At 48.3% G+C, this 12,757-nt stretch overlaps 3 protein-coding genes across 3 annotated transcripts; 1 reads left to right on the forward strand and 2 right to left on the reverse strand.

Moving 5' to 3' along the window:
• Window positions 1–163: 163 nt before the first annotated feature.
• On the reverse strand, window positions 164–7,358 carry N7495_006507 (uncharacterized protein; the record flags this gene model as incomplete). Its single annotated transcript, XM_057209158.1, has 8 exons — window positions 164–781; window positions 837–1,198; window positions 1,251–1,426; window positions 1,482–1,760; window positions 1,818–1,938; window positions 2,266–4,995; window positions 5,356–6,838; window positions 6,891–7,358. The coding sequence occupies 8 exons, from the start codon at window positions 7,356–7,358 to the stop codon at window positions 164–166; spliced, it is 6,237 nt and encodes a 2,078-aa protein (XP_057062932.1).
• Window positions 7,359–8,561: 1,203 nt separating this feature from the next.
• Window positions 8,562–10,271, forward strand: N7495_006508 (putative extracellular protein; the record flags this gene model as incomplete). Its single annotated transcript, XM_057209159.1, has 1 exon — window positions 8,562–10,271. One exon carries the CDS (start codon window positions 8,562–8,564, stop codon window positions 10,269–10,271), a length of 1,710 nt encoding a protein of 569 aa, XP_057062933.1.
• A 521-nt stretch (window positions 10,272–10,792) lies between these two features.
• N7495_006509 (uncharacterized protein) lies at window positions 10,793–11,630 on the reverse strand (the record flags this gene model as incomplete). Its single annotated transcript, XM_057209160.1, has 2 exons — window positions 10,793–11,126; window positions 11,179–11,630. 2 exons carry the CDS (start codon window positions 11,628–11,630, stop codon window positions 10,793–10,795), a joined length of 786 nt encoding a protein of 261 aa, XP_057062934.1.
• Window positions 11,631–12,757: the final 1,127 nt, after the last annotated feature.

A 12,757-nucleotide genomic window follows, 5' to 3' on the forward strand; every position in this document is an offset into this window, starting at 1 on the left:
CACCAATAACCTCGGCAAGGTGTTAAATACTTGTATTAAAGCTTTGATTACACAACTATCGCCGATCGGCTGTTGACCAGGGCGGCCAAAGATCTATAATCCATATGATACTTCTTAATTTCATCTCTATTCAGATCATAGCCAACCATAGTTATATGATAGTTCAACTAGATGTGATCTCCCCGAAAACTTTGGCCAATTCGTCCAGCGACACCTTTTTAGCACATTCAAACAAAACACCCCGACGTAGACCTTCACCACCAAAAGCTTCTGAAATCAGGCCAATAGTTTGTCCACGCTGACTAGGCCCATAAACACGAGCCGAGAACCCAGTATCAATATCCCCAGATACTGCAGGCCAAGGTTCCACACCATGGCAGAACTTGAAAACATCCTCTGCAAATGCAACTGCCACAGCCTGCTGCTCAGGACTCAGGAACTCGTTCAGATTCTGAAACAGGTAGATCACGTCAAGTATATGGTTTGCATGGCCGTTCCAAGGTCCTTCCCATGGATTCCCTTCATTGAAGTGGTATACATACGCATTTCCGTTCCAGCCTTGAGCGAAGCAGAGTGCAGGTGCGTGGAAACAGATACCAGCTAAGAAGTTGAGGACTAGGACTCTTGCTTCCTCGTCTGGGAGGTCTTCTATAATTCCATATGCGTTTATAATACGCTCTGCCTCTTCTGGATATGAGGAGAGCACTTTGTGGATGGCGGTTATGAATTTGTTTGCGCAGTTGGTTTTTATCTGCGGTGCGAGGAATTCGAAAATACTGGACTGGAATAGATTAGTGTTAGTACATCTTTCTTTTTGTAACCAAAAATAGACTTACGTCGATTGCTGCATCGCCAATGAATAGATCTTTGCACCAACGCTTGCCAGGAAGAATACTCGAATCTGATTTCAACAACTCGGTATAGGTCACACCTGGCTGGATAAAATCACCGTCTAGAGCAGGCATGCTCAGTATTGAAGGTGGGAGCTTATTGACAAGATCTGAGCCTGGCATCTCTACTAGTGCTTTAACTCTCTCCTCAGCAGTCGCATTTTGAAGGCCCAAGGCAGTGATAGCTTTCTGGTAATTATCCTCGTGAACAGGATACGGCAGCGCGGGAAGAAGCAATGATGTTCCACTAATTGCAATCGCACGCTTGAAGAGAGGTGTTTGCGAGTGCAGTTGATAAGTCACCGATGCTGTAACTAGTCAGTCTTCAAGTCTTAGACAATGCCATGGTATGAATCTTACCTCCTCCTGCACTGCTTCCTCCTGCGGTTACATTATCTGGGTCTCCTCCAAAATCACTAATATGTTTCTGTACCCATTGCAGAGCTACACGCTGATCACGAAGAGCGTTATTCGATTGATACCCTGCACTGCGTAGCTCTTCAGAAGTGAGAAATCCTGGAGCTCCGAGACGATAGCTATGAAATTGTCAGTGGTAGTACGAGAAATTGCAGGCCATCCTGGATCGCTTACTTGATCGCAACAATGATTACCGGGAGCTCCTTCTCAATTGACAGCTTCACTAGCCGTGCGAGCTCTGCTTGAGGCCATGAATTCGCCCCAATAGCGAAGCCACCGCCATGAATGAAGAAGAGAACCGGGAGCTTTGACTCCGGTGTGGCATCGGAAGGCACTGCAATGTTGAGATTGAGACAATCAAGATCGGACTGAGATAGATCCTTTTTGGGCAGTTGGTGCTGAACATGGCTCAATTCGATATCACATCCAATTGGAGGCGACAAGGCAGTTGGCCTGGACTCAGTGTCAGTTACAACAGTATCATTGAAATTATTGATGGGACGAGCTCACCCGTCGGTTGTGGCATCAAAGATGCCGTTTTGGGATGTGATGAGTTCGGCCGAGGCAAACCTATCTTTGAGGTTTGCATATTTGATTCCCAGATATTGAGTTACTCTATCGGCTGTTTTGCCTTGGATCTGTCCCAGTGAGCTTGTTTTCAAAAGGGTCGCCATAATAAAGTATAGTACAGAATTTTAAGGAAGTGTTGAAGTAGGAATGACAGGGTTAAATGTGCCTATGAGCCGCCGGGGGATTCCCGTGATCTGCGGAGTAAAAGTACGGTTCAAGTTTCCCCGCAATTTGCCCGCTTAATTATAGATTACTTAATGGATTGCATCTATAGATCCAGATCTCAGTAAGGGCCTGCTCTATGGATACATATCCTCTTACATATACAACCAGAAGAGCCGGTAAAGAAATTAAACCCCACTAAGTAGGAAAACAGCTTAACGCCCACCATTCACACCATTTTCCTTGATCTCCTTCATTGCTTCATCGATCAGCCATATACAAACAGACTTGGCTTCACTCCCGACGCGCCAACTGCCCAAAATAACTCCATGTCGTTCTAGGGCATCACTTGCCCGTTCCCATCGGCGTCGCCATAGCTCTTCTCGTTTATTAGGCAGTGGAGCGGGTGGCATGCCCGAGTCATTGTAGCTGTTGGATGAACGTGCTAAAGACTGGTTTGAGGCAGATGGTCGGATTGACGGTATTGGCGCGGCGGAAAGATTCAGACGCTCCGTTGCGTACTGTAGCGCGGCTTGAGCTGCGGATGCCGGATATGATTGTTTTGGTGGTGAGGTTGGAGGTCGAGATGCAGCTGTGTTGCTTGCGGAGCTGGTAGCTGACAATGTGGTATTCGTGCGTCGGGGTGGAGGTGGACGTGGGGGTCTGGATCGAGATGTTGTTGTCGTATCTTGGTCTCTTTCATGAACAACTGGTTCAGTATGGACGCGAGAGAGCGGCTTGGGGGTATCGAGATCAATAAGCGAGTCTGTATGCGCTGTGGAAGACTGTCGGGGTGGCAATGGGGGAGCTGCCTTGCGTCGAATGACCTCCGGCGGTGGCCTGGCATCTTTATTCGCTGCCTCTGTCGCTGTGCGTAGTGAAGATGGCTTCGTGGGTTTGGTTGGAGGCACTCGTGGATTAGCTGGTGGGGGTTTCTTACTCTCCAAGGCATCATCATCGACCCGGAGATCAATCAAATCACCGATTTCGATGTTCTTGGAATAGCTGTCAGTAGGAGGCCGACGAGGGGGCAGCGGAGGTGCATTTGCTTTTCTATCTGGTGGATTTGCAAGCTGTGGTGAGCTGCGACTGTGGCCACTATTCACTCCTAGCTGAGCCAACGGCTGCTGAGCCGGAGTGGTGACATCACGAATGAATATTCCCAGGATTCGGCCTGGATTAAGTAGAACGAGATCGGTGTAAACCTCGAGGTCAGCCTCACCACTGTCACCCACAAGAATAAACTTGCGCTCTGGAAAGTCTCGCATGATCTGCTCCAGTGACCCGCGTTTTCTTTCGGCCGTGGGTTCGAATATGCCTTGTAGCATACCCGTGTAGTGTTTGAGATGGAACGAGCCTGGTGGGAGTCCAACACACTTGAAATATCGTTCTAGAAGAGGGTATAGCTGCCAAGGAGCATTGGAAACGTAGTGCATTTCCACACCCCGTTTGGCTACTTCCGTATACCAATCACTGACTCCATCAACTGACAACTCTGCCAGTTCACGAACGAATGTATTCCGGAACATCTCCTTGGCGCCACTGGCGATGGCCGAGTGTTTCACCGTGTCGTCGATATCGCTGATCAGGCTGATACCCACCGGTTTAATGATTTCAATCTGCCTCGCAGCAGAAAGGTCTTCAGACGCAAGCACACGAATGTGAGTCGGGACGAAGGGCATTGGAGCTCGTAACGTAAAGTGACCGGATTCATCTGTCATGATATTTCTGGACTCACTCTCACTTTCATTGAAAAAGAAGATGGTTACAGGTGTGACAGCAACAGGGTTCGTCAAAAACGGTCGCAGTCTCTCCATCAAATGCGCATTGGCTAAAGATATCTGGTCATTGCTCCATTGCATGGGCTGACCTATATCTGCTCGGCCTCGATCTTCATTGGAGTTTTTCCAAGCCTGATCTGCATCATGCTCCGCAGCATCAACCAAGTCCTTCATCTCTTTTTTCACATCCTCATCCTCTCGTCTGGCTGATATTCTGTCAGGACTATCGTCATTTGGTGTATCTGTAGGCACTGGAATACCGCTCAGCGTCCTAGCCAGCTTGACCATCAATCGATGCTTCCGACTCATTGGCCCACTGCTGGGAGAATAAATCCAGCCACGTACATCGACTTCGACCACAGCATTATCGATCTCTTTCTCGGTCCAGTCCCGATCACCATCTTCTGCAGAGACCCCACGGTAATCATCCAACGTTTCAGTCCAGGAATCCCGACGTTCGCGAGCCTTGTTGTCCCTTTTCTTTGGCGTTATTTGTCTAGCGTAGCTTGGAAAAAGGACCATCTGCTCGTCGCCCGATCGAGCGATCTCAACATCAGGAAATGCACCGGGTGTATTATAGTAGTCATCTCCATTCCTTTGAGCAGTCCATCGTGAAGTGTATGCCTGTCCCAATTCATTTGCTGCTTTCAGCCACTCGTAGGCCTTTTTTCGCTTGCTGCCAGGGGCTGAAGCGCTGTCACCCCATGCTGATGACTGTGACATCGGTGCTTTCACAACATTCGCCCTATCCCGGGACCCGCGAATAGCTCTCGCACGACCAGTCAAGAAGTTATCTCCTTGTCTCCCCCGCAGCCGTCGGGACAGAAGGGCAAGGAAGACCCGGCCGAGTCCGCGCTTATACACAGCACGTCGCTGCTGTCGCTGGACGATCGCCTGGTAGATACGCGATTGAGCTCTGTGTCGTAGTGCGGGGAGAGTCTCGTGGCGGAGGTTCCAAAGACGATTCTGGGTTCGGCGGGTGGTCTGAGGGCCGACGAGGATACGGAGGACGGTCGCAACTGTGCTCGGTTTCGACTGGCGACGGATGAAGGCACGCAATGAGGGGAATAGCCTAGGGGCTGTAGTATTGGAAAGAAATGGCCTGGGGCGGAGGATTGACCACCGGAAACGCGATTTGGGCGCCAGGGTCTCGGATATATCAAGGGAACTAGTGACTAGTTGTTAAGTACTTAGTAGCTGTCGAGTGTAGTTACACCTGCGACAAAGAAAAAGATAGTAGAATAGATGAAAGGAGGAAGGTATCGAAAGATAGATGACAAGTGAGAAAAGAATCGAATTTCAAGATTGCGGGCTAGAACAATGACGCCAATTTGTCTCAGCCTGCGCTCCATTGTGCACTTTCCAGATAGATAGTGCTATTCCAAATTATGTGTTTAACTGAGATCACCATGGAATTGATCGGTTCTTGATTTTATTACGTTCAATCTCAAGGGAAAACTTGTACATTTAATGAAGTGCGCCTTCCTATGCAATATAATACAGCTCTATATATATATAAACACCTATGTGCTAACTGTCCTCGGTGTAGTTGATCTTTTTAGCCCGAGTACTTCGCCTTGACACAGTAGTCAAATTAGGAGTCTCCAGCGTATTGGAGAGATCACTCAGCTCAGATGATTCCGGAGTCAATTCAATCTGCTCGGCCTTGCGTTTAGTGCGAGAAGACGTACGCGGGGCAGTCTTGGTCGCTATCTTCGGAGTCTCAAGTCCACTGTCTTCCTTCGGCTTCGCCTTCTTATATGAAGCTCTTTTTCCCTTGCCTGGACTGGTCGGACGTACGGCTTTCTTAGCAGGTCGTAACCACTCCTCCATTCCTGGAGGCCAGTAGACTCTCCTTTCGGGTCCACCCATGCCCATTTCTTCTTTGGAAACGATCTGGGGTGGAGGCACAGAGCCTTCAAGATCGACAAAGTCGCCGTTCTTCTTGGTTCTGCGCGGTGGCTTGAATGTCTTGTTTTCGTCTGTTCGTAGGTGTGGGAGCAGATCGTTGACCAGTTCATGACCTGGAAGCTTGAATGTCTTCATCAGCTCGAACACAGCTTGCTCCTTGTCCTTCGCCTCAATCATGAGATCCATCGTAGGGGCGCATGGAGGGAGAGTTGACACACGAGCACTGTGTTTGCGACGCTGGCGGGGTGTGATGGCCGATGCTTCAGGCTCGGAATAATGCATTTTTTGTGTAATATTCTTGCGAGACCATGTTGCGGCAATACGATCGTAGAGGTGAATGATATCTTGCGTACCTTCGCGGACCTCATTCGCATCAAATATAATATTGTGATGGTGGTAATCGAGGACAAGCGGAATATTGAGCTCCTCACAAATAGGCAATAGATCATGAACAGACCAGCTGACATCATCGTTCTCAAGTACAAGTCGGTTCTTGATATCCTGGGACAAACCCGCGTAGTTCTCACGGAATCGATCCAGGGTCGCTTCCTTGTCTCCGAACACGCCGCCCATGTGCAGGATCATAACAGCGTCGCGGTTCTGCTGAGGGGGCAGCTTCAGCAGCTGCAGCAACTCGGAGTGATACTCAAGATCCCGATACGAGCTTTCCACGACTTCGGTTCTCGGAGTGCCTAGCTGGGTGAACTGGCCAGGGTGAACAGACACTCGATGACCGAGCTCTGCGACTACACGGCCTACTTCAGCCAACACCTCGGAAGCAAACGGCGCCAATTTGTAACCATATTCCTTGTGGCTTGCAAAGGGAAACATCTCACTGCTAAGCCGCATGAACTTGATGCCATATTTGTCATTCCAACGTAGTATTTTACTCATGTCGCTAGCATTGGCCAGTGCCAATGCCTCCACAAAAGCTTGTCCGCGCGCTATATCGGCCGGTTGGTTGCGATCTGGTCGGTTCTTCGTCGGATGTGGAGGCTGATCTGGATCCTGGAGTGGGTGTCGATTTTCGAGAATCGAAGCAATGCGACAAGTCCGGGAACAGAACACAGGAGGATTGGCATAGCGAAGGTACGTGTTTAGACAGGCCTGCAGACATTAGACACCATTGCGTAGCTAGTTTCTTAGTGGCGCAACTTACATATCCCAGGCGCCCTTTCCATGGTAGAGGAAGGTAGCTGCTATGAACTGGAGGTGGTCGCCCCAGTGCCTCTTTAAGCTCTTCGGGATCGATAGGAACGGCTTCATCGAATTCAGGATCTAAGGAGGCTGCAGCCTGACCAGCAGGCGATCCAACACTCTCATCCAAAATCTCTTGTTTTATGTCAGCTGTCCCGAGTATGTCCGCCATGGTATCTGACGAGGTATAACTTTTCATCGTGCAGGTAGGAATTTGAGAGTACTGTCGATGAGACGCGGCTAGGCCAACGAATGTATGGCCGCGAAAATCAAGGAACGCATGACGAACATGACCAACGCCGACGGATCTGAAGTTCGCCACAGCCCTCGATCGATCGGAGATCTTCAGTGACGAGGGGTGGCGACGCACCAGTTTAGAATACGGGGAGACATGTGGAGCACGCAGAAGCTGTGCAACAGACCGACACATCCAGTGGACTTAATGAGTCTTGCTGTGTTGGTTGTCATTAAGTGATGTGAAGGGAAAATTGTGATGGGGATGACGCGCTCTGCCGACGCGACGGGTAGATCTTGGAGATGTCATCACGAACTAAATATAACACATCTTGAGGCTCAAAGGAGATCAGAGTACTTGGAGTAAAAGTCTGAAGATATTGCCTAGCTAAGTGCTACATAGTTTAGTAATAGGTGTTAGCTATAATAAGCTATTAAGTCTTTCTGGACAACAAAATCTTTTCATTTTCCTAGAAACTGGGGAGTGGATCGTTCAGTACCAGGAAGTATACAAAGCATATGAGTAAGGCCAAGTTGGTTACAACCAATCTGCTGAAGTTCGACTTAATCCCAGGTGGGGTTCTTAGAAGTTAGAACTGTAGGAACAGTTTAAAGCTTATACATATGTACAACTACAGTATTGTCAATGATTGGTGACCTAATTGGCATGTAGGGAGCAAGAAGGGATTCTACTTGTTGGGGTGAGATCTACCAAACTTGAAGCTTCAAGCCTTCAAACCGGTTCTGAGAGGGACAGTGCACATGCCTGAAAGTAGACTCTAAGGTATGGTCCTGTGGTTTCTACAAGGAATAGACAGGGATCGAGCATGGACACCTTTTGGACAAGATAGTGATCCGACATTCTGGATCCTTCAAAAAGCCTGACTTGCGGAGAATAAATACAAAAGGAATGTAGGCTCAATGTTTACTGCCTATTGAATTTGACATCTGGAATCTGAGGGTTTATGTAAATCCTAGTATCTGGGAGAATAATATGAAGAAGTTCATGTGCAAAAGAGACACATCTATGATGCAGAGTCCATGGGGTATAGGGCTCTTCGTGTACAGACAACGTAGATGGAAATTGGACTGTATAGTATTGCCAGGTGGTAATGACAAGCAGCATTCCTGGCGTTGCGCTGTTGATGAATCAAGTGAACATCAACACTGACTAACATGGAGTAAAGATAACATTTTCCATTCCTCATGGCAGCTCTTGAGAATGTGCTATACTTCAAGACTATTTAACTAACAACATTGATATCCAAGACTTTCCTTTCCGTTCAGTGTGAGTGTGTGTGTGCGTTTCATTTGAAGAAAAGTCCAATTGAACCCTGGTGGTTGATTGTTTGTGCAACTGTTCATCTGATATCCCATCACTTCACGGTATTCCACCAAGATGAAGGCATCGTTCGTTTTTGGTCTGCTAGCCAGCACGGCATCAGCACACATGCAAATGTCGAAGCCCTATCCCATTCGCAGTCCTTTGAATACAGCGTCGTCAGAGCAGAAGGATTATTCTTACAACAATCCACTCTCAACGTCAGGCTCAGATTATCCTTGCAAAGGATATGCCCACGACACCTTTGTCTCACAGGCTACCTACCAGCCTGGTTCACAATATACCATGGAGCTGTCAGGAAGTGCCACCCACTCTGGTGGATCTTGTCAACTTGCATTGACATACGATCTTGGAAAGACGTTCCATGTCATTGAGTCCATGCTCGGCGAGTGCCCCATTTCTCAGAAGTACGACTTCAAGATTCCATCCGATGCTCCTTCTGGTAATGCCCTTCTTGCTTGGACTTGGTTCAACAAGGTTGGTAACCGTGAGATGTATATGAATTGTGCTATGGTTTCCATCGGCGGCAGCTCGAATCGCAATAAGATTGGAGCAGGCAATTCTGTCAAGAAGATTGGCGGCTACCACGCTCTTAATGAGCCAATGGCCATGGACATGACTGCGGATGAGATGTCAGATATGGGCCAAAGCGATTACAACAAGCGCGAAGTGCAAAAGGCTCTTACCAGCTTTGGTAGCCTGCCTGAGCTTTTCGTTGCTAATGCCGGTCAGGCTTCTGGATGCGTTACCATTGAGGGCGAGCCAGTGAATTTCCCCCAACCAGGTGACAATGTCGTTGGTACCGCAAGTGGTACTGGATACAAGTGCTCCGGTACTGCTCCCTTCCTTGCAGGCAGTGGCAGTTCTGGCTCCTCTGGATCGTCTTCATCCAGCTCCTCTACTTCTTCCACCACTACCAGCAGCAGCAGCTCTTCCGTCGCTGCTGCCCCCAGCACCCTTATCACTTCCGCTTCTTCTTCTAGTTCTGCTGCTCCTATCGCTCCTGCGCCTACCAGCTCCTCGTCTTCCCAAGTTGCTGCTGCCCCCGCCGCTGCTGCGCCTACCAGCTCATCGTCTTCGGAAGCTGCCGCTGCCCCCGCCGCTGCTGCGCCTACCAGCTCTTCGTCTTCCGAAGCTGCCGCTACCCCCGCCGCTCCTGCGCCTACCAGCTCCTCATCTTCCGAAGCTGCTGCTGCCCCTGCTGCTGCTGCGCCTACCAGCTCATCGTCTTCCGAAGCTGCTGCTGCCCCTGCTAGTTCCACTTCAAGCAGTACCGCTCCTGCCACCACTAGTGATAGCACCGATACTGATGACGATGGTACCGATAACAGCGATGATTTCCTGGCTGACCTCACATCTGCCCTTGGTGATTACGTTGGTGGCTCTCGTGTTGGCGGAACTAATGATGTTGAGGGCACTAAGGCTAAGCAAGCTACCCAGGCTGAGGAAGATACCAAGGCCGTTGACTCAACTAAAGCCATGGACAGCATTGATACTGTCGATGAAACAAAGGCTTTCGGTGGAGCAAAGGCTGTCGATGGAACAAAGGCTATGGGTGGAGCTCAAGCCATGGCTGGTACCCAAGCTTCTACCAACAACGCATTTTCCAGCTACGTCGGCACCTACACATGTAAAGATGGGGAAATCATCTGCTCGCCAGATGGCTATAGCTGGGCTCTGTGTGACCACAGTCATCCCGTTTTCATGGGCCCTGTAGCTCGTGGCACTGAGTGCCGCTCTGGTGGCATTGTCAGAGCCGCTTGGTAAGTGTACAATCAATCGCACTCCGACTGGGTCGGTGTGACCTGAAACCCTCTTTCTCGACCATTTCATGGGCTCTCCATGTTTGGCGCTGGCGTTGTTTTCTCTGTTGATATCTCATGTTGTTCCGCCTTAATGACTTGTGTCGTAGTGTGGCCTCGGTATCCACTGTTCTGGATGTGAACCCGATAATGTACTTTAGTAGTAGTAGTAGCGAATTTCAAACAATATAACCTAGCATATTACCTTTTTACACCCGGCTCGCTTGAAGTTTGTGAATGTCAGTGGATATTATATTATCATTATTGTTCCCGCAAAAGCTATATAAACTATCGCTACTATCATTCGCAAGATGATTATACATTCCAAAATCAGTTGCATATAATCTCAATCTCAAAAGTAAAGCCATCGAAAAGCATGATCATGGAATCATTTTCTCCAATCATGAAATGACGAAATCCATGGAGTAAACATCAAAACCTCTTGGATATTTATATACCCAGCACCAAGTTCGTAAGATTTGACTATTAGTAGTTGCCAGTATAGGCCGAGTTACCGTAGCCATACGTGCCCTCAGCAGGAGTGGCATAAGTGTCATCGGCGAGAACGTTCTTTTTATGGTTCTTGCCGAACCAATTCTTTTCACTCTTGGTATCGTGGCCCATCTCCACTTCATTTGGAGTTGGGTAAACAGGCAGTGTATCTGCGGGAGCTGTCTCTGGGCTTTGCTTGTTGCGACTGAACCATTTGCTGCGACTTCCGGAGGTGTAACCATTAGTGGGAGAAGGACCGAAGCGCTTCTCACGCTTGTGGTGGCGTGCCAGCAGCACAGTGAAGAGAATAGAGATCAAGAAGAAGAAGCTAGCAAGGGTCAGAAAAAGCCAAGTAAAATGTATATACTGTCATAACTTACATTCCAATAATTGAGACTGCGAACGTGACCTTCTCCAATTCGCAGGACAAGTGGTAACTGAGATCATTGTTCAACTTGGCAATATCGTCACTGGCGGGACCAGATCCGAGCGGCGTGTTGACAGTGCCCGTACACTTCTGCGTACCCTTGCGAGTCATAACGGCAATTGCGACCATGGCTCCGACAAAGCATACATCTAGCACGACGGCAATAAAGGCAAAGAACGTCACGCCGCCGAGGCAGCAGACAAATAAAGTGCCTAGCAGGCCATAGAGAGTGGCAGCACCAGATAGACCTTCAACGGCCCTTATCCATTGTGCTATAGGCTGATCATGGTGGTGAAGAATGGCAAGGAAATAAGAGAAGATGCCGAGGATGACTGCGGAGTCAAGGAACTGCAGCGCACGGATAGCAAGACCGAAGAAGCGTAATATAACACCACCAGCTCCCATATTGTGTAGTAGAATGTAGCAGGAGTATAGGTGAGAAAAGGTCAAGATTTTAGAGAATATAGAAAAATGGTTAAGGTAACAGGATTCAGGGCTGAATAAAATGCAGAGGCCTTAAATTGTGAGGGAAGATCAGTGGATGTACAATGGATGGAGCTCATGGGAACCCCGGTTTAATGGAGAAGGTTGATTTGCTTAGCCACACTTGCTTCAGGATCCCATGATGTCAATGGCGGTCAGAATCCTGCCCTTTTGGGCATTTGAGTGCTTGTCATACGTTGATCTTCCACTGCCGCCACTTTAATGACGATATGCAAAAAATCAAGACTCTCCACTTCCTACTCTCATTTACGTTATAACCTTTATGGAGATGGATACTGCCTCCACACGTTCGTTCCTGATCGTTCCATGTGGTCTTTCTAAGGCTCCCTTTCCAGGGAAATTATGACAGCCGCAGTTGATTTCCACTGTGTAACTTAGCACATTTTGACAGCTATTATTCGAGGTTCAGGCCACTCAGAAAGTACTCCTCTAGGGCTCTGCGACAAACACTCAACAGGAAGAGTCTGGTTCCTGTTTCAGCAATGAGCGACTGATCTTGTTTGACCGGGAGACGTCCCTATGGAACCGGGGATTTACCGATAAGAACCCCTGCAGATCCAATACGGGTTTGCTGCTTGCAGGTCTGAAGCTAGTGATATCACGCCGGCCGGAAATTGGTCGATCAGGGATTACTAGTCAGACTCACTAAAATGATAAATACAAGCTTAATGAAGAAATAGTGTAGGCTGTAGTTTCGCCTTATTGGAATGTCTTTTTTGTACCCACTTCGTGGCATACCTAAGCAGACTAATCGCACTCGCTGATTAAAGCATTCATAAGCTTTTTAATAACCGTCAGGAGCGGATGCGGGTATTAACTCGTGACATAATGCTTCCAATGTTTTAAACATATCATAATAGGCAGTCTTTTCAGTCTCACATTTCCTAATATTTTTTAAGAGATAGTTCAAAACCGCTTTCGTCCTAGTACACACATATCGATTGCTCACCTCACTGTTTCGCTCTATATAATCTTTATTTTGAAGACTAAAAGTACATACGACCAGGGCCTCCCGTCCGCCAATCCAT

This window comes from Penicillium taxi (genome assembly GCF_028828555.1).
Source record: "Penicillium taxi strain IBT 34144 chromosome Unknown utg000004l_segment0_segment0, whole genome shotgun sequence".
NCBI classification, from domain to species: domain Eukaryota; kingdom Fungi; phylum Ascomycota; class Eurotiomycetes; order Eurotiales; family Aspergillaceae; genus Penicillium; species Penicillium taxi.